Here is a 22,998-nt window from a genome sequence, read left to right on the forward strand (position 1 = left end):
AATGTTGAAATTGATTACTGAATTTTTTAATTGCTAATCGTGATACGGACTTGAATACCATAATCCACTATGAAAGATTCGAATAATATTGTAGTATATTCTTCTATAAATATTAATTTCCATACGAGAAAAGAGAAGCAGTACGTTCAAATATTTGAAGTAGATTCGATAGATTCCACCGGACTGTACAGACTCCGGTAGTTTCAGCTACGTTAAACTAGTCTGATTCTAACGTTCCCTATCTACTTCGCACAGCGAAATCAACGTTTCAACAGAGACTCGCTTGCTATCTTCGAAGCTAGCTATTTTAAAATCTTTAAAATTATAAAAAATTTTGAAAGAAAGTAGCTATAAAAAAATGTTTATATATAGAGAGAGAGATAAATAAATATACGTACTTGCAATATTTTACAGCGGTTTGTCACACACTGATCGTCGACGCACGGTTGGTACATTCCCAGTGTAATGCAGTTTAAAAGAATTACCATCATGCTCACTCTTTCGAACCACGTGATCATACTATGTTAAGGAAAATAGTTTTCTTCCGTTTCGATAATTAATTAACGATAACCACAAATTATCCTGATGAAAGTTACGTATTATCGTTTAAACATGAACAAATAGAATTGTTTATAGTCGTTTGAAGGGTTCCATGTGTCAGGAAGATTAACGTTGTATCTTCAATGAAAAATTAGTTACAACATGAGTTGGCAAAACTACGTAAATACTATTACACAAATTAATAGAAATCTGACAATTCTCATAAATAAAATATCGTCTTTTAACTTATGATGTGATTTAAACATTTATCAATCTTTTGTTAATAATTACATCCATAATGTAATTCGCGTTCGTGATTAACAATATAACAATTTGTGTCGATATTAACAATTTTCAAATCTTTAATACTTGGAATTAATGGGAATAAATTTTGTTCCATTTTATATTCCGATAACATCGATTCACTGAGACACCTTTCTCTCGCAAGAATGACATTGTTAGCTGGAACATAGTTGTACGGCTTCGTTCGTGTCAAAATATTCTGCCATTTAGTTAATTACGGGGAGCATTGTACGTAGCTAGCAATTACGAGACGGAGCTCTCGTCAATCGTTTCTGTAGGCAACGTTAGTTAATTAGAAATTCATTTTTATCGTAATATTAATTGCAGTCTGTAATCTGAAAACAAAGGCACACTGTCGTTCATATTAATCACTGTAAGTAGGAATTTGCAAGACAAACAGCTTCTGAATATCTGAAATGAAAATGTCCTCTAAAATAATTTATATTTATACGTTCGTGTGTCTTTTCCTTAAATTTTTAATAAATTATTCTATCCGTAAAATTTGTTAAAAAAGATACACAGCAAAATACGATCCAGCTGCACTAGCTCGAATTATCATACGTTAAGAAACTAAATGTATCACATTACGTCCTCTTTTTTCTTTAAGGGGGTGTCCTGAATTAACTAGAAAAATATAACTAAAAAGTTCGTCGAAAAGTTTATTTAAATAATTGTTATATCACCTTAAAGTTTATTTTTTCTTTTTAAACAACACATTTTTTCTTTAAACCCGGCAAAATTTTTAATTTCACACTATTTTCTATTTATCATATTATCTATTTAGTTCATCGAGAAGAAAAATGTATAATAATTTAATCCTTTTTTGGTTTTCCGTTTCACTCAAGAATTACAAGGTGGATCTTTCACGCCGATTGAAAACTGCAGCCCATGAAATAGGCTTAGAAATCTGTTATAATTTCTTTTTTACTTTAAAAAAAATCTTTTTGTATTCGTTAAATATATATAGAAGCATACCTCAAAATTCAATAACATCATTTCTTTCTTTCCCCTCTAAAAAAAAAAAAAAATCACAAAAGGACGCCGTTTTAGAACATTCTGATTCGGGAAACCCCCTTAATATCAAAATTGTCCACGTTCATAAAGGTGATGCGATATAAATAACTAACTTTCAGATAAAAATTTGTTTGTTTTTGAACCGAATACCGCTTATATACCGCCCACTCAGATTCAATTTTCATATTTCAAGGGAGAAACATAGGAAATTGATGACGTAATTTTTCTAAAGCTCCAAAGTTTGTAAAGCTTGTGGGAGACCTCTACAAAATTGTATTCTCCGAAGTTCGACGAATTTCTATAAATATAAAGTTTTACAGTGGCACAATGCAACATGCTATGACGACACTCTCCTTGGCGAAATTGCGCCAAAAAACGAAATTTTTTATCGCACCCCGTAAAAGATAAAACGAAAGAACTGACTGGCTGCTTTTTACCGTTTCTCTTCGACCAATCGTAAAACCGATGGATTTTTCCCTTTCGATGATATCCTGTCTCCTAACTAACGAACGAGAATTCTATCTCGATCGCTAATTATTAATCAATTAATAATATAGGAAATTTATGTCACCAGAAATTTCCACGAGTTTCCATACGAATATTAAATATATTAAATCTGGGAATATAACGTAAATATGCTTTGGAGTTGGAGTAAGCGCACGATCTTCGATAAAAATCAAACAAGAAGAAAAATAACGCGTAAAAAGGGGGAAATTTCAGTAAGTAAACACGTTGGAAGAACAACCCTTGAAAGTAGAGTTTCGAATTTTGAGAACTTCTCGCCACTAAAATATGCGAAAAATATTCATGCTTCAAAGTTGCACGAAACACATTATTCATGGAACTTTTTGTCACCTTCAGTGGGCGGGGGAAAAATACGTTTACCATTCAAACTCGATTTTTTACAATTCCACGACTCTAGTCCTCCTACCACCTCGTATGAAGACCAATGAACAACATACGTACGACGTTCTGTAACATGTTATCGGATGGCGAGTCTACGTATGCAAATTTATATCATTCTAAGAACAATGATTCGAAGAGAGCGATACCAAAACGGAATGAAGGATGAAGATGGCTGAAACTAATTTTTAATTCTCACGCATCTATCATTAAAACATGTACAAATGCATTAACATCGGTAATCTATATAATTACGTAAAAAGGGATTAATACGAAATTTAAGAAAGAAAAGAAGAAAGAAGAAAATGACTCGTTCAATTTACAATACACACTTCGTTAACAAGTCGAAATGAACATCGTCGTTCTTCCACGGTAATTCGATTATGAAATAATTGAACGAGCTGTTATCGTAAAACAATATTACCCTTCATTTCCCTGGCTGTTACGTTCAATTGATACAACGAATGGACCAAACTGATGGTCCTTTTTTTTATTTCTTCCCGATAATTTCTTGGCCTTTACCAATAAGGGGTCAGATATAGCGATCAGGGGTCAGCGAATGCTTTACACGCTGGAGACCGTTCGAAACCGCTATTACCACCCTGTCACACCAATTTAGCCGGTGTTCTACCATTTCGCCATCGTGTCGTCACAAAACGATCGATCGATAAGACAAGGCGCAACTGTAATCTTACAGATCGATCACGGTTGCCAAGTGACTATTACCTAAACACTATCCTCCTCGATGCGTGACTTGAGCTTTCACTCGTGTCAGATAAACGACCAAATGATATTTCACTGGTAATCGACGGGAGAGTGGACATTTTTTTGTCCAGCTCATTCACAAGAGCGTGTGGAGACCGTCAGTCACGCAGACTGTCACGTTTCTACGTAAATGGAGTCGTCGTGAAATTTATGGAACGATAGCGAAGCTTGGCAAAACGTTGATAAACGACGATTCTCCTAAGAAATTATCGGTAAATCAGAATCTAACAGGGCGATAAATGTGAAAGGAGTGTGGAAGAGTCAGCGAGATTCTCTTACTTCTCTGCTGATTTTTCTTCTTTTCAATTATCGCTCGTAATTAGTAGGTCCAAGCACTTAAAGAGTGTATACACTTCTGGCCAAGGGATCGAAGTGCCCTTTACTTTTTGAATGAACGAACGTTCTTGTACCAGTTTCTAAGAAATGAGAATATCGTAATTGTAACTTTGATTTTTAAGTATAATTAATTACAGTTTCGATACCATGGAGGATTAATATTGCGCGGAAAATTTTTATGTAATCAAGAAAGTCATCCCCATACGCTTTAAACTTTTGCAGGATATTAAAATTGGTCCACTAGATTCGATTACGTTGAGAAGTAGATTACATTCGACCTGGGCGATTCCAACTTTCCATATCTGTCACTTTCTTGACAAAAATTACTCCTTTGTTTAAATTATTCTTCTTGGCTATCTTCGAGACTTATTCGTTAACGCTAGAACAGTCAAATGGTTCTACAATTTTATTTTAAAATTCCTACTTCGTGTTATATTTTTTCCGCAACGATAACTAAAAGAATAATATAATGAATTTTATTTTATTTTTTATGTGTTCAAACCCAAAATAATTTTGTATCAAGGATACTTATACCAATACCAGTGAAAATGACTGGTACTTGTCAAAGTGTAAAAGGGTCCTGCAATCTGTTTATCGAAACCCAATTAACCAGATTCCTCGTTTTGTACAAGTTGCCACGCGTTTTTCAAATTTTTACCGCGTATCATTCGATATGACGATATCAGTTATCAGGGAAATTCCGGATCGATCGCTAGATCGCTAGATGCTAACCCTAGAAATACCACATCAGTCAATATGACTGGCTGTACAATTTTATAAATGTGTCAACCCTCGTTCAGGCATCATGGTCCCAGATGGATTAATAATACGAAAAATGTACTACATAACATGGAATTCCTTCTATAAGAAAATAATCAATCAATAAATATAAAAATATTCTATTATCACGTATTTTTTAAAGACCAGTCATTTTGACCTGTTTTGGTAGAAATAGCTTCGTGTTAAATATCGGTTGTTCTGGTGTTAAAGGTCTCGTTCATCGTCTAATTATCCCCTAAATTATACTTGACTAAAGTTTACAGCAGAAATATGCGAATAAAAATAAATATACACGCGCATCGTAATTGTTGTAATATTTAAACAGCAGTTTTTACGCCGTCGCCGAAATCTCGATAAAACAAATATTGTACACACGTTCCATCAATAAGATGGGATCTTAATAAATCCTTGGAAATCTGAAAATCTTTATTTAATGCCGGGATACGCCGTGTTTCTAAATAAGAGAGTCATAAAACTGTGGAAACGACGGCGAACGCCAATAAACGACAATTCTCCGCGAGATTCATCGAAAATACATCGAAAATAATTCAAAGCGAGAGAAGCTATAAGCAGTTTATCACGGACATATTCCCCTTGTTTTGTATAATGTCGGCTGTCATAAATTTTACATCGATGCTATGCAAGAAACTCGGTGGAAAAGCAGGCAAGCGAATACAACCACCGATAGCGAGACTTAGAAACTTGGAAAACTTGGCGATACGACGATTTTCGTCGCCAGCATTACGTTGCCTCGCGTGTCTAATGAACTGCATAGAAACTAGGTGATTGACCAACTTTCCTTTGTAACGACAATGAGGAATGGGGCACGCGCGTAGTAACGCGTACTCCGGCAACAACGTTATCGCGTATCCTTTTGTCGGAAGATTTACAACTCGCAAGGACGAGGCGAGCGTAAAAAATTCGAATCGTGGAAAACGTATCGTATAACGCGAATGTGGCGAGCGTAGAAAACAACATCGTCGCGTGAACTGGCGTTTTATAGGGTAATAAAAGGCGGTGAATTTCGAGTTGCAGGGGAAAAGCGCATGAATCGCGCGACGCTACACGCAACTCATCGTTCCGACACGATACGTTAACAGGCCACTGACACTACGTCGTTATGTGGCTTTCTACAAGGCTGATGGCCTTCACCACGTTCGAACGTTTCTCGCGTGAAGATGCTAATCTGACGAGACAAAATGTCTTTCGTTAATTTCGCTCTTATATCCCGATCGACATATTAGAAGTACGCCTCGTCAGATCGATAAGATCGTTAACGAGTTGTGTACTTGATTTTTCACTTCGTTTCTTTATGCACTCTTTTTAGAAAAATTTCTTTCGTTTTATAAAGAAATAAGAGACGCACGATGCTTTTGGTTTTATATTAGTTTATTGAATTATGCACGAACGTAATGGTAGAAATATAATGAAATGGGTCGTATCTAATTGAATAAAATAATATAAAACAGAAATAGTCGTTCATCACCTTATGAAACGAAAGACACTTTTAGGATAATCTAATATGTATCGATATGTGAAATGGTACTAGGTTGCTTCGTGTTTTATCCATGACATAAAATGTTTTTGATTATTTGCACTTTTATCTTTATTTTATGTTGCAATTCACATATCGGAAAAGTCAGGTCTTTGGATATAAGAAATAACATTATTAACGAGCTGTTAGACCTGATTTTCAATGCTGTTTCTTCGCGTACTGATTATACACAAACGCAAATTATAATTTATACCTTAAAATTGTCAAATTACGCTCGCAACACGTTTACGATAATTTCGTTATAAACGAACGCTATTCCGCTTCTGCAGTCCAAAAGAAATAATCGTTTCTTATTCAAATTCGTTCTTATCGATGTATTTTATTTTTATACCTCTGGAATCCTGTCCTTTTTATGCATAATCGATGCGTACAATGATTAATCAATATCGATGTGCACTGTACAAGAAGTATTTTGATACGAGTAGATTTCCTTGTATTCCGCCAATAAGATCAAATATCCCTGATCCTCTACGCTTCCACATCGAATCAATCGAATCTTCTATGTCACAGCTCTTCCAGTAACTAAACTCCATATTCTTACACGTTAGACATATAATTTCTACGTTACGTAAAATGCTACTAAATTGTACGTAACGTGTTAACGCGATGTTATCGATAAACGACATACGAAATGTTTCTTCGAAGTTGAATTTAGTATTAGGTTGGCAACTAAGTGATTGGGGATATTGTCAATACCACCTAGTGACAAAATCCATAATCACTTAGTTGCCAACCCAATAGGTTACCATCATCCATCGAATTCTGTTCTTTCGTCAATTATCAAAGACTTTAACGAAGAAGACATTTCTCGATCTTATAAAGATTTATGATCAAAATATCGTCATTAGCTGCCACGATTTTTAACAATTTCCCGAGGCAAAATTCATCGAATGGTACATCGCTCGTCCGTAGCCTCGCAAAGCTCAGGCTTTAATCCTTTCGACAACAAGTTAACTCCACTTTCGGGACCCTCTTGTGTAATTCAGCACGCGACCAAGTTTACCACCCTTGCCCTTAACCCTTTCAACGACGCGTCAGTTCGAAGCTAACCATTTTACCACGTCCACTCGGTGTAACGTCTTCTTGCACGATGCACATCGTATGAAAGATATTGATTAATCATTGTACGCATCGATTATGCATAAAAAGGACAGGATTCCAGAGGTATAAAAATAAAATACATCGATGAAAACGAATTTGAATACGAAACGATTATTTGTTCCGGACTGCAGAAGCGGAATAGCGTTTGTTTATAACGAAATTATCGTAAATATGTTGCGAACGTAATTTGACAATTTCAAGATATAAATTATAATTTGCGTTCCATTTACACTCGCGTTTAAGACGAAAAGTTTTAACGAAAAGTTTCAACGAAAACGTGTGATCGTAACGAAGCGACCAGCAACGCGCGTGTACGAAAGATACTTCAGATACTTGACATTCCTTTTCCCTGCGCAGCTTCTAAATTTGTTTCAAAGTTGGATTATACGTCATAGCACGCGTGCAACTATTTATTGTACTGAATATTATCGACGTTATCGATTACCAAATATTATTATTAATTTGTCAGATAGCAGAATATTTGGATACTACATCATTCGAATAGTAGAATACCGAGACAGTCGAATAATACAGCCATTCTATCGTGATTGTATCTATCAACTATACAGACGTTCGAATAATCTAGGCTTCTATCGTATATCGATGCCATTCTTTAACCCTTTGCACTGCAAATTGTATTTCAATTTCGTTACGAACAGCTTTTAAGTGTTTTATTTGAAATTTACTTTAACTAAGAAATAAGACAATTTAAATAAATAAAAGAAGAGAGAAATTCACTTAAATATCAGTTCTATTCACACTATTATTGTATTTTGTAATTTTTAAGTGTATGATATATCTTGAAACAATTTCCAGCATGCAATCCTGCTTTTCTTGTTATTAAATAAGTTTTAGAGTTTGATATTTATTGATTCACACAGATTCAGTTTTTACGTTCTGTATTTCACCACCATATACAGCCATATGAACACACCGGATACATTCAGATAATTAACACGTGGCCAACGCCAAAGACAAAGGAGCATCGTTAAAAGTCGTACCAACCTAACATGTAGGAACTAGTGATCATACCAACCAAATATTTTCCTCGACATTTCTTTCTCACGTTTCACAGAAAAAGGTGGACATGAAAGAACATCGATAAAGGAGCTGCTAAGATAAAAACTGATGTCGAGTCACACTCGGCATACGAGTGCAAAGGGTTAATATACCGCCTGTAAGACAAATTAACTACATATTCGTTTATCGCCATATCTAAACCTGTTTGAACCTGTGGGATCGAACAGCGAGTAATTCCAACATAGAAATTCTTCAACGATTCCAATAAAAAACTCTAACATCTTTAATAGATGCACCTTGGTATGTTACCGACGAAACAATACATGGCAACCTTAAGATACCTACAGCTAAGGAGGAAATATCCAAATTCAGTAATAGATATGTTGAGATATGCATAATTTTATGTACTAGACTAGATTGAACGCGTAGTAGTGATACGTGTATGTAAATATGAGTATGTGGAAGTATGTGTGGGAGTATCAAATAAATATATAACAATTCTAATATAAATTCTCAGTGTAAATTTAGTGTTCCTATACCATTATTTCGGCAATTAAGATCTAAAATTTTCAACAAGATATAACGTAAGAATTAATAACCACCAAAACCTATTAGTTACCCAACTACTTGACACGACGGATCAGATCCCTAGGCTAAAAAGACATTACTCTCTAGATTTAAACATTAGATTCAGCTAGAATCAAACATACGATCAACACTTATTATTCACGTTATGATACCACGCCAGAATAATTTACTTATAATTCTCAATAAGAATTGATTGTAAACTACTTCCAAATAAAAAAAAGAAAAAAATATTCGGTTATCACGTATACTGAGATGATAACGATCCTTACACAATATTATTCTACTTTTATCGTTACTCTTGTGTCAGGCTTTCGTTACAAGTTTAGCTAATAATCGAGTTACACGTAATAATGTAATAATATTAGGTGGTCCTAAAAGTTTCTTTCGTTTCGTAAGATGATAATAGATGAACAACAATTCCTGTTTTATATTATTTTATCTAATTAGGTATAATCCATTTCGTTCCATTTCCATTATTACGTTCGTACATAACTCAATAAACTAATATAAAATAAGAAACATTGTGCGTCTATTATTTTCTTATAAAACAAAAGAAACTTTTCCAACAACCTAATATAATATATAGAGTAGATATATAAGCAGCAACCTAACTTGGATATACTGTTAATCGGTGCTACGTATAATACTATCCTTTTGAGTCTTATTCTTCTTACTAGTAATCAGCATTGTCCTAAATGAAGATACGTTATCTTTAATACTCCAGGCAAATTGCTCCAATTCTCATTACGCTCTGTACGAAGTAGCGCAGTCTTTTCACATGCTCTTCGCTTTTGTAATTCGCCTGCTGTTTTTATTAAGCGTCAAGATATATTTTTATATTCGTATTCGCAGAAGCGCAAGCGAATTATCTCGTTGCAGGTAATTCTGAATCTCCCTGCACAAGTATATTAGCTTGCAATTTTGAAGTTGCCAAATTCCAAGGGTTAACAAATTAAACGCGGCGGAAAATCTTCATTTGCACAAGGTGTTTGCAAAATAAGTAGCGTCCGGAATTAAGCGTATCGCATAATAGAAGAATATTTTTCCACTTTTGTTGATTCGTATGTTAAAAGACGGCGGAACTACGTGGTATGTGAACAGTATACTTTTGCACATTAACCGGCTCGTTTTTCAATAAAACATTCCTTTACTCGGCAAGATTAACAAAGCCGAATTTACTTCGTTTTAATCGCTCCAAGTGTAAATGGGACGATGTATTTTTAATAGAAATTTTACGACACGTGGTAAGAGCCAAAGTTTCTTATTTTAATGAAATATTAAGCTTAAGAGATTATCTTTGAATTATTGGCCACTTAAGATCCTAGCGTTACGAAGGACTTTTATTTATTCAACATGCTTTAAAGTAATATTTTAATTATTACTGTTGTGAAAGAAACCAATTTTTCTTCGCCACTGTTATTCATTTACGCTTTAGAAACAGCCGCATATTTACTATACGTTGTCGACGTTTATAGATACAGCCGTGTGAATCATAGATGATGCTTTTATTCGAATAAATTATTCAGAAACTGTCGTATAAATCTGAAATTAATGGTTTCTCGCAAGGCAAGCAAATCTTTTTCTCCTTTTCCTTCTTTATTTTATTTATCTGTATGAGAAAATTCGATATATGGACAAGCACATTCTCTACACACGGCGATAATTATTTTTAATGTATCTTCTCCATCTTCCCTTCTTTTTTTTTTCTTTTTTTTATTAAAATAAGATACAAAGTACAGAAACATTTTACCGTTTCGTTAAAAATTTCATTATTTAATCAATTGCTATTTTCATATAATCGTATGTGTGTTACGTTTAAGAAAAAAGAAAAAGGCAGACCATTATGCGATCTATTAGCATGAAACATCGACTCGTGTCAAGATCGCGCGATCATAGATTAAAGTAGGTGTTAAATTGATCGCGTACGATTAATTCGTAGATTAGCGAAATCTCTGTTCTTAATACCGTTTAATTGCCGTCTGTAGATTCGCATGAAACGCTTTGCAAAATTGTCCCAACGATTTAAGCCGTGTGAAATAAACCCATTGAAATAATTCCCGTGAACTTCCTTTAATCGAAATTGAATTTAACTTTATCTCGGTAGCCGCTCGTTTATCACCGACGACCGTAAAATAATTAACCGCTGTAAAAATTGATCGCGAAACAAATGAAATTCGGCGGGTGAATTTTTAGGCAACGCAAACAAAGCCGATTGTATTCGATGAAGTATTAGTAAGAAGAAAATAGTAAAATCATATGGCACAAGTTTATAACTTTATAACTTGACATTTACCAGTTCGTTACTATTATTAGTTAGTAAATCATTGTGCACGAGGGCCCCGTGAATAATGTTGTTGACGCAACCGTTGCGTCATTCGTTTCGTATGTTCCGACGAGATGACTGAATATTAAGAAAATAAGAAAGAAAAAAAGGTCGCAAAAAACTAAGTAAAATTGACGATGCGTCGAAAGCAGAAATTATCGAATCAAAGACGTCCATAACGAAGGAAAGAATGCGATCGGTAATTTTTCTTTTTCTGAGCAAAATTTATTGAAAGTATAGACGTTCGCAACGGAAAAAAAAAAAAAAAAAAAGAAACTCTCAAGTCGCGTGTTCTATCAGTGAATGTGATAAATTGGCGTAAATTGAGCATGAAGTATTATGGAAAAGCCAGTCGAAGAAGGTGGATCCCTTCATACTTCAGGCGGGCTAACGTTAGAACTGAATCTGACGTTGATGGGAAGGTGATAGAATTCCAAACATAAATTTCCAATAGGCCGCGCTATTGTAGGAACGGGCAGAAGCTTCCCGGCTCTCATTTTCACGGACATACATCAAACGAATTAGATCCGACGCGTTATACAGGCAGCGAGCTATTCGTTCTGCTGCTTGGAAAATAAATGCCGCGGGAATTCACAGCGAAGCTAAATAATTCGTAGGTCAACGCGATTTATGTCTGCATATTTATCATCGAAAAATTGATCGAGTACGAGTCTCCGGTAGAACTGTACGTCAGAGAGAGGAATACGTCTCGTCTCGTAGGCAATGATAGCGTTATGTAAAGCTTCATTGAAAGATCGGCAACCGACCGTTACCATCGCCAAACTGGAAGCTTCTACGTGCAACCCACGTACAATTTATATATAGAATTCGATCAACCAAACTACCCTTCGATGCTAATGACAATTAACGTGTACCTCGGTTCATGTTCTCGCGTGCTCTTCACACTTCTGTCTTGTATTACGTGCAGAGTCGATCGAGCGATACACCTTACGAAACGAGATTCGTGCAATATCGACTTTGCTATTTACCATTGGCCCGTGCCTGCGTATATTTTGTATCTTCCTTCCATCAATTTTGGATTTATACGTATGTACACTCCTCGACAAAAAGATAGCCCGTGCGAGTTATCTGTAATTTCTCAATGACGCGTGTAAAGTTTTTCGTCTGCAACGTACAATATCAAAGTATCATGAGCTGAGGATATGCGAGTCGTTGAAAATAATTAAAAATATCATGAGGTTTAGTGCGTAACGAGAAAAAATTGTTTCGCTTTAAAAACGAAATGATGGCACACTCTGTTAATATGTTTAGAAATTGCTCGGTAGTTCACGATCTATCAACGAGTAAAGATTACAGTACAATGTTATGTAAATTTATAAGTATGTGGGACGGGGAAAAAAATGAAACGTGTCTTAAAAGAAAGCAAATTCTTGAACTAAAACAGCAACGATTATCAATAGCTAAAATATCGAAAGTAATAAGAAGAGGTAAAGTAATACACGATTTCTTAAAAAATGTTTCTTAAAAATTAAAGATAGCTCACATGGGCTATCTCTTTGACGAGGAGTGTAGGTACAGGTTTTTCGATTAAATTTCGCTCCTTCGATGATGTATGCTCGCTGTTGACGCTGTATATGGATGTATAATGGTAGCTTAGGAGAGTAGGTTTTACGAAATATTATGTAACCTATACATTGTACGTGTTATATAAAAGATTTTGAAATTTCGCTGCCACTATAATAAGACTCGGAGGATATCAACGTCATAGTGGTAAAATTTGAAGGAAATCCGGCAATATACGCAGAAGCTACAAGATATTTAGCGCGAGTATATATTTCACGATGGTCGTAAAAGACAAATTTCTGACAAATTGCGAGAATTCTGCACGCAGATGCGCGCGGTTCCGTTTAGAAAATCGATTGCCGTCGTCACGCGAGGCTCTGCTTACTTTCGCCGTTATCTTTTATCGAATTTGAAAGCGATAACCCCGATTTACACCGCTTTAAAATTGATCAGGACGCGAACTTTTAAATATAACGAATTAATCGTCGGAGGAAACAGATGGCGAACCTACTCGCACAAAGCGGAGAGACGTTGGCGCTCGTGTACACGAAGCTTCTTCGTCACGGCGCGATAAAATGCACACGTCCGCACCAAGAGTTGGATAATTGAATCGTGCAATTAGTTTTAGATCCTTATCTAAATTTATGACCCGGCCACTACCAATCTCCGATAGTCTTCGACTGGGAAACTCCACCCTACCACCCTCGAGTTCGGGGATGGTGTCGTTTTAGATTCGAGAGACGCGACAGAAGTCACTAATTGAAAGAAACTAGACTCGGTCGTGGCTTATAAAAGGACAAGTTCTTTGCATTTAGGGTAATTCCTATCGCCAGACGAATTTTTCAAAATATCGCGAGCGACACGTAGTTACCGAAGTGATCAATCCGATCGATGGTCTGTAAAAAGACACGCAAAATTGTTACAACGTTGAAAATTCATAAAGCACAAGTTTAAAAAAAAACAGATCGAAACGAGGAAAGATGAAAATTGTTAGAATTGGAAAATTTCTTGCAGAATATTTATAAGAGAGCGATTCAAGCTCTCTTAGCAAACTTACTATCAACGATTAATCGGTGGAACGAAGTTAGCTAAAAAGGTACGTACTTTAGAAGATGTTTTAAAAGTATATTAGGTACGCTGACTAACGTGTACTTCTTTAATATGTTTCTTCAGCTCTGTTAATTAATTTTTTAACGACTAAATAGACTTTACTTTCAAAACGCGACGTCCGTGCCTTTTGAAGAAGGCGCAACGCTTTCTGAAGTAGCTGCACTGCCTTTACAACTGGACATCGTACAGCTAAGTACGGTCAGAATTACGAACCTTTGATGTATGCAGCTTTCAAACATCTGTTTCTTTACAAAAGCTCACAGCTTCTTCTTGTATATTATTCATTTATGAAATCATTAATAGCCGCGTAAACGGTCCTCGAATCTTCCACAACATCGATCCTCGTATTTCATCTGTACATTGTAATTACGAAATGCCACACGCGCTTTTTCGAAAGTGTCTGCTTTTTATTTTTTATTCTTCAGTCTCGAGAAAACGAAGAATAGCATTGCGATAGAAATGCTATTGTATAAGGATGATCGTCAAGTTTATAGAATTCGGGAGAAGATCAATTTAAGTTGAGCAGAAACAAAAGAAAGTAAGGAAAGTAACGAAATAACGGTCTTTCAAAGTTAAAAGTTAGTTTCGCGCCCCGAGAGAAGTTGCGTATTGGTAGTCACCTCAAATCCGAGTGAAAAAGTTAGAATATTTATTTAGGGAAAAGTCACACTTGTTCTGTCTTCCAAACGCTTTAATCTTCCCTTGCACTTGCCTTATTCGGATACTACAACGAACTATGATATATTTTTGATCAACTTTTGCCTATACTGCTATTACTATACTATCATGCATCGTCCATACTCTTCGTAAATATAATATACAATGGATGGAGTGTCTATCGATACGAATAAACAATCTTTGTATCACTTTCCTCCATGTTATTCATAACTATCGCCCTCTTTCGCATACATGTACATTAGCATACTTGAAGAATTTTTATTTATTTCGCTATTCATCATTTTCGAAATATCGACCAATTATCGAAGACATTCAAATATCGCACACCGGCAATACCTTTGGTTTTTTATAAAACGTTGCCTGTTTATTAGTTTTTCAGCAGATTCTTCCCCCTTCTTCAACCGTGTTAAATTAAAACGTATCTTTTTGATCGTAGAACGACACTCGGATCAAAGATCCCCTGAAAATCTCTTCTTCGCATAGAGTTATCGATTTACCTAATATTAAGCCAACTCGAATCTATTTAGAAAATTCGTACGTTTGGAGGCTGGCAAGAAGACGCGCCAGACACCTCCGACAAGCGGAACACAGCAAGAAACTCGTACCCTAAATATCTCATAGACGGAAACGAACGACTTAAACCATCTGGAAGTGGAAAAGACTGAACGATGCGCGTGTAGGATGGAAATTGTCGCGAAGGTCTGGCGATGGCAGAATCGGACGAGACGTTTCCTCGGACAAATCGCGAGAAAGCCGCCGCGTTATCTACTTTCCACAAACATACGGAGTGTGTCCGATCAATAAACGGCTGGCCTCCGCCAGGCTCTCTCCTCCGGTGTAACCGTCGAATCTTGCCGCGGCGCGGCTCGCGCCGCCGATGCAAAAAAGGGGAAAGAAAAAAAGAATGGGTGGAAGCGGAACCTGGAGGTTTTTCGCAACGGTGGCGATGTTGGTTCGCGTCGCGTCTGCCCGCTCGGTTAAAAACACGAGCAACAGTTTGCTTCGAAGCATCTCTGTGTGTCTCTTTGTGCCAGGACACAAGAGACCCGGTGGCGGACGAAGAATAAACTGGCACAAAGGTACGCGCCACGATTCTAAATGCGAAGGTCTGCTCACGGTGAAATTCGGACGGAAGCGTTTCAAGCCACGTACACCACGACTCAAACCGTCCGTGCATTGCCTACAGGCGAAAAAATAACGAAGCCAGGATTCCATACGCTATTTATGATTGAGCGTGTGTACACGATGAATTATTCCGCGTTTCAGCAGAGGCGGAGGAAAAGTAAATTTAGTCACGCAGCTTCCGCGAACGTGCGAGAGAACAGCCGAGAGTCTCGTCGGTCTTCTAGGTCACGAGATGCACGATTATCGAGCGCGATTCCACTCGTCCACCAATAACGTTTCGCCAGAAGAAGATTATTATTAATACGCTTATAATATCGTTATATACGGTGGCCCGTGAAACGCGCACGAGTTATTTTATTTTATTTATTTCATGGTATTGATGCCACGCGGCTAAAACACCATTTCCACTTGTCTCTTACGTCACTGCTCGGGATGATTCTACAGCGATCGAAGCAACTATTGCACACCTTTCGCGATGGTATTACGCGCGTCGTAAGAAACATTTTGAACGTTTCGTTGGCAGCTTAGAGAGACACGGCAGCACGTCGCGATAATATCGATGGAATTACAAATCAACCTGGTTATCGTACATATTACAACGTGTATTGTATAATGCGTTTTGTAATTGACGTGTTCAAATGTAATATATATTTCGTATAGAGCATGTGGCATCGAGTGAACGATTTTGAAATTTCGTTAGTATCGTAACGGGACACGACTGCCATTGGTAAAATTTCAAGCCAACGTATTATACATATTATATGCGTTGAATGAAACATTTTGAAATTTCATTAGCATCGTAACGAGACACGCTGCCATAATTGTATCGATCAAACAAATCAATCTGAAAATGTATGTACTGTATATATTATATAAAATGTATTGTATAACGACCTACTAATATTCTATGTATTAATTAAAATGATATATTAATTATAATTTTACTTTGGTATTATCGTTACATATCATTCATACGTTAACCGGTTCGCTATGTCAAAGAACTTTCTCGTAATAGATGCAAAGTCTGATATATGATGAAGCATTATTATTATTATTATTATTATTATTATTATTATTATTATTATTATTATTATTATTATTATTATTATTATTATTATTATTATTATTATTATTATTATTATTATTATTATTATTATTATTATTATTATTATTATTATTATTATTATTATTATTATTATTATTATTATTATTATTATTATTATTATTATTATTATTATTATTATTATTATTATTATTATTATTATTATTATTATTATTATTATTATTATTATTATTATTATTATTATTATTATTATTATTATTATTATTATTATTATTATTATTATTATTATTATTATTATTATTATTATTATTATTATTATTATTATTATTATTATTATTATTATTATTATTATTATTATTATTATTATTATTATTATTATTATTATTATTATTATTATTATTATTATTATTATTATTATTATTATTATTATTATTATTATTATTATTATTATTATTATTATTATTATTATTATTATTATTATTATTATTATTATTATTATTATTATTATTATTATTATTATTATTATTATTATTATTATTATTATTATTATTATTATTATTATTATTATTATTATTATTATTATTATTATTATTATTATTATTATTATTATTATTATTATTATTATTATTATTATTATTATTATTATTATTATTATTATTATTATTATTATTATTATTATTATTATTATTATTATTATTATTATTATTATTATTATTATTATTATTATTATTATTATTATTATTATTATTATTATTATTATTATTATTATTATTATTATTATTATTATTATTATTATTATTATTATTATTATTATTATTATTATTATTATTATTATTATTATTATTATTATTATTATTATTATTATTATTATTATTATTATTATTATTATTATTATTATTATTATTATTATTATTATTATTATTATTATTATTATTATTATTATTATTATTATTATTATTATTATTATTATTATTATTATTATTATTATTATTATTATTATTATTATTATTATTATTATTATTATTATTATTATTATTATTATTATTATTATTATTATTATTATTATTATTATTATTATTATTATTATTATTATTATTATTATTATTATTATTATTATTATTATTATTATTATTATTATTATTATTATTATTATTATTATTATTATTATTATTATTATTATTATTATTATTATTATTATTATTATTATTATTATTATTATTATTATTATTATTATTATTATTATTATTATTATTATTATTATTATTATTATTATTATTATTATTATTATTATTATTATTATTATTATTATTATTATTATTATTATTATTATTATTATTATTATTATTATTATTATTATTATTATTATTATTATTATTATTATTATTATTATTATTATTATTATTATTATTATTATTATTATTATTATTATTATTATTATTATTATTATTATTATTATTATTATTATTATTATTATTATTATTATTATTATTATTATTATTATTATTATTATTATTATTATTATTATTATTATTATTATTATTATTATTATTATTATTATTATTATTATTATTATTATTATTATTATTATTATTATTATTATTATTATTATTATTATTATTATTATTATTATTATTATTATTATTATTATTATTATTATTATTATTATTATTATTATTATTATTATTATTATTATTATTATTATTATTATTATTATTATTATTATTATTATTATTATTATTATTATTATTATTATTATTATTATTATTAGTACTACTACTATTATATGTGTCCATCTGCCGTACGAAACATATTGATATTCCATTATCGCTACGATGAATCCCATGACGATTATATTGATTAAATTTCGAAGCAATTTGAAGATGCGCACATCGCATATTTAATATAAAACGTACACGTATAACGAGTTCGTGAATTTCCTGTAGCGGGTGGAATTGAAATTTGAACGGGAGAAGTGCGGGATTTTGAAATGTTGAGCACTTGGTGGTGGCCGGTAGCGTGATTATCGGCGTTGCGAGGGTGAAAGGCACTTGATTCCAGGAAAGTTTTAATTGAGGTGTCAATCACAAGGACAAAACGGTAAATCCTATAGTTAGCCTGCGTTATCTACTGTTTGCTCTCTGTAGTTCTTTCCTTCTCGTGTATTTTTATTTTCTTTTCTTCTTTTTTATTTTTTATTTTCTTTTTTTTTTTTTTCTAGACCGAATGTGAGAACGTAAATTGTCATCATCCTTTCAAAATGATTGCCTCGAATTCTAAAATATCGGAAGCTCGTCGCCTCTGTTATTTTAGGCTCTCCACGCTCTTTTTTATCTATTTTTAACAGATCCTAAATGAACGTGCTATATTTAGTAACTGGAATATTTTCGAAATGGATTAATATCTCTGGATGGTTGCACTGTTTAAAAGAAAATTCCATGCTGAAAATATCCTAAACTAAATATATTGTAACTTATGACAGGTTTCCGTGGTAGACGATGATTCTCACGATCGCGAAATTTTCGTTTATTGTCTTCGTTGGCGGATTGAATTTAATTAATTCCTCGACCTTGGGAATTATTTTTAGAAAACGCTTCGCGTTAAGCTTAAGAAACAATGCCGTTACAATCGGGAATTTTCAAACTACGTCTCGTTAGAATCTCCGTCGACTCTTAATACAGTCGACTTCGTTTTCCTTCGTCAAATCTCCTGATTAAAATATTCTTCTCGTTCTTAAAATATCGATCATTTCTACGATTATTAAACGCGTGAAGAACCATCGAGTAAATTTATCCGTATCATCATTCACAATATTCCATAAATCACTCTGCGAATATCAGCTGCGAAAATACACAATGCGCGATTTTCATTTTAAGTTTGATCAACGAAGAGATTCGTTTTCTCGCGATACTAGCGATACCCTCGCTAATTATTTTTATTGTACAAATTAAACGTAACTGCACTTGTTACTTGACCTACTTATCGAAGGCTAACGCTATACAGTTTCGTTGTCTGCAACGTTCGCTTCGTGATATTCGTTGAAGCGAAGAATTCAGCTGCTCGTAGATCGAAAGCGATACACCATAACGATTAATAACCAGAAATAACTGGAAATGAAATCGTAAACGTTCGCGATGTTAACTCGGAGAAATATTCAAACATTTAAAATCTATAGTTCCTAGAATATATCTTCTTTTCATCAGAAGAATTACGAGCGGAAAGGAAGTCGACTAAATTGAATTTTTAACAAGCGAGTTGAAATCTCTATAGGCCGATACAGACGCTAATAACGCATTCGGATGGACGTATTGTTAAAATCAACAAAATAAGAACAAAAGGCCAGCTGATTCGTCAAAGCGAAATACGACAAAAGAAGAAAAAATAGATAAGCGAATTTCAAGCGATCGCGCGATTCAACAAATGGCACCATCCATATCAATAAAGAGCTCTTCAGATAATTGTATTTTTTTATTCGTCGCAGTACGATTGATCACGCACGCGATCAACGTGTTACTATCATCGACGCTGTGATCCTAATGATGCAGATGCGGATAAAGCGTATTGAGGATAAAACATATTGTTACATTCCCGTCTCGTTGTTCGCCGCCAAATACCAAAAGCATTTCGCGTGATTTCAATGCGCAAAATAAGACACGTACGCGTTTCTTCGTGCTATCGTTCTGTTGGCGATCGATAAACGCGCCCCCATTACGAGCCGAAGATACGGAAAGTCGATACTTTGGGCATTAATTGGCAAAGGACTGTTAAAATTGTAAAAATCGTGGCTTTGCATTTACATTTGGGAAATTAAATCAGATCGCGCTGGAACACAGGCGAGTAAAGTTCGTTTCAAGAGTTTCAAACTATTAGCCACGCGTGTACTTCCGAACGAAGAAACGAACGACGACCAAATGAACAATTTCCATTATCGTACTTTTAAAGTGGACATTTTCTACGCGAAAAAATCTGTTGAATATTCTCATTTACAGAATATAAAATGAAGCGGATAGTCGGAATTTTTATTATTTATTAATATTGTTTTTATCGAAAGAATCGTCGAAAAATGGTAATGAACGATGTATAAAAAAAGAAAGAAAGTTTAATTATTAAATATAATCTGTGATCTGGAATAATTGCGAATACATGTGTCCGTGCGCCGAACTAATTTTCGCTTCTTCCATTCAATTGCCAACTAACCAAACGAAACGATAACCACGAACACGCGCAAATGTTCTCAATATTGCGCTCACGTACGCGCTTCCAACGTGTTACGAATCTTTATCGAATCAAATATAATTTTCTTCCTACTTGGAATCAGACTATCAGCAACAACAGCTGTCTTAACCGAACGGGCGATTTGTCCGTGTCAGAAGTTCACCTACTAGAAAATACCACTGTGTTTCATGAATATAGAACTACCCTGAAGCTTGGAACGCATATTCCTAGGTATATTAGATTTTAAACTTTCACGATGATTAGATATCGCGTTTGTAATTCTTGGGAGTAGCGTTATCGACGCGTTGTACTTTGTTCCATCGTTTTGTGAATATTCCAGGTCGCTTCGAGACTCGAAGAAACGCCAGTGTATCGTCCATGTGATCGTAAAAGTTTAAGATCTAGAAACTATTCTGAATCCTAAGACCAAAGGAGAATGTAACTTCTCCTGTTCTTCCTCTTCGTGCAGTCTTCGTCTAAAAACGTTGGAAAGCGTAAACGCGTAAGAATTGAAAGTTTCAGCCAGTTTTTATAGTTAGGAAACACATGGCGCGTGCTACTGGCTCGTCGATGAAAAATTGACAAGAGCAACGGTATCTCGGAGGATGTTCTTTCTACCCTTTTCCCGATAATACCGATGTTTTATAGGTTCGTGAGCCGTTAACACAGAGAGGGGAACGCGCTGGATTTGTAACACTTTCTGCCGCAGCAAGAACACCGATAACTTTTATCTTTCGCGCCCGCAAACATTCAGGCCAGTGTCTTTATCTAACGTGATCCCGTGGATACGCGAGCCGATAAGACTCGTGCACGGAATAAACGAATCGAGTGGTGGCTTTGATCGACCCGCAGGATATAACCCGGATACAACGTCTCATGTGTACGGCAAGAAATTGATGTTCCAAGGCTGCCTGTCTTACCTCCCCTGTTATCAATCCCGGATCAACGACAAGAACAGCGCATAAAGAAAAGCTAGTTCCATTAAGAAATAGTTTCTTTCTTACGTAACAGGTATCAGAGATATCGATCTTCTATACACGAAATTTGTATTAGCGCATATGGAAGATGTTGAATTTTAGAAGATGTTAAGTTTTAAGTAAAAGTTAAAATACACGTGGTTTCCTCCAAGCAACTAAAAGAAACGAATATGACCAAATTTCACATTTCTAATAATAGTGTAATATCGTGGACAAAAGGCCTAAGAGATATCGGGTGAACCATAAACAGTGTCGTGCGAAAGCCAAGGTGCCAACAGGCCCATCGATGTGTCGTCGTTCCTTCGTGATCCTGGCTACGAGCGATTGCGGAACACGTGCGTGGTGGAGCTAAGACAAAAGACAAAGGGATGCTAAGGGACATAGACGAATTAACAGTCAGTGTCAGTGGAGAAGACGGAGAGTGCGAATTTGAGAAGTCAGAGATTGCGAATTGCATTGTCGAGAGAGCGTGATCCGTGGTGACGAGAGTTGCGAATTAACTATCTAGTTGTCTTAATTATAGCACGTTTTACAACCATACATTTAGTTCACGTTAAACAACCATCGTTTCCTGTTTAATCAACATCTGTACAACCCTTAATTATTAATAAATTAATTATAGTATAAGATGTTGAGGAAATATTAGGTTGGTATGATCACTAGTTCCTACATGCTAAGTTGGTACGACTTTTAACGACGCTCCTTTGTCTTTGGCGTTGGCCACGTGTTAATTATCTGAATGTAAGCGGTGTGTTCATATGGCTGTATATGGTGGTGAAATACAGAACGTAAAAACTGAATCTGTGTGAATCAATAAATATCAAACTCCAAAACCTATTTAATAACATAAGATCCTACAATAGATTTTGTATTTTCTCGAAATGAGCGATTTCTCGTTATTCGTGTCACAGCAACATCGAACGACTGTATTTCGGCATCAATGTACGCACAGTGTATCTTGCGAATCTGGTGATATTGTTCGTAACGCTACGTGTGTTACGCGTATGCTCGACGCGACACGCGTTTCATTGAAAATCAAACGGACGATTTTCGCGATATCTGTGAACGCATGCGTGTTATT

The 22,998-nt window shown here is 33.9% G+C and overlaps 1 protein-coding gene and 1 long non-coding RNA gene across 9 annotated transcripts in view; one reads left to right on the forward strand and one right to left on the reverse strand.

Moving 5' to 3' along the window:
• LOC100651843 (voltage-dependent T-type calcium channel subunit alpha-1G) overlaps positions 1-22,998 on the reverse strand; it is a 107,699-nt gene that overhangs the window by 76,055 nt on the left and 8,646 nt on the right. For all 8 annotated transcript variants that reach the window (XM_012313521.3, XM_048409811.1, XM_048409815.1 and 5 more), the window contains exon 2: positions 399-510. In XM_012313521.3, coding sequence (XP_012168911.3) covers positions 399-510 — 112 coding nt within the window. The remainder of the gene's footprint in view (positions 1-398; positions 511-22,998) is intronic.
• On the forward strand, positions 21,249-22,717 carry LOC105666269. The gene is made up of 2 exons (XR_002308223.2): positions 21,249-21,951; positions 22,117-22,717. It is a non-coding gene; the product is annotated as an uncharacterized LOC105666269 (long non-coding RNA).

Source organism: Bombus terrestris, chromosome 11 (genome assembly GCF_910591885.1).
Source record: "Bombus terrestris chromosome 11, iyBomTerr1.2, whole genome shotgun sequence".
NCBI classification, from domain to species: Eukaryota; Metazoa; Arthropoda; class Insecta; order Hymenoptera; family Apidae; genus Bombus; species Bombus terrestris.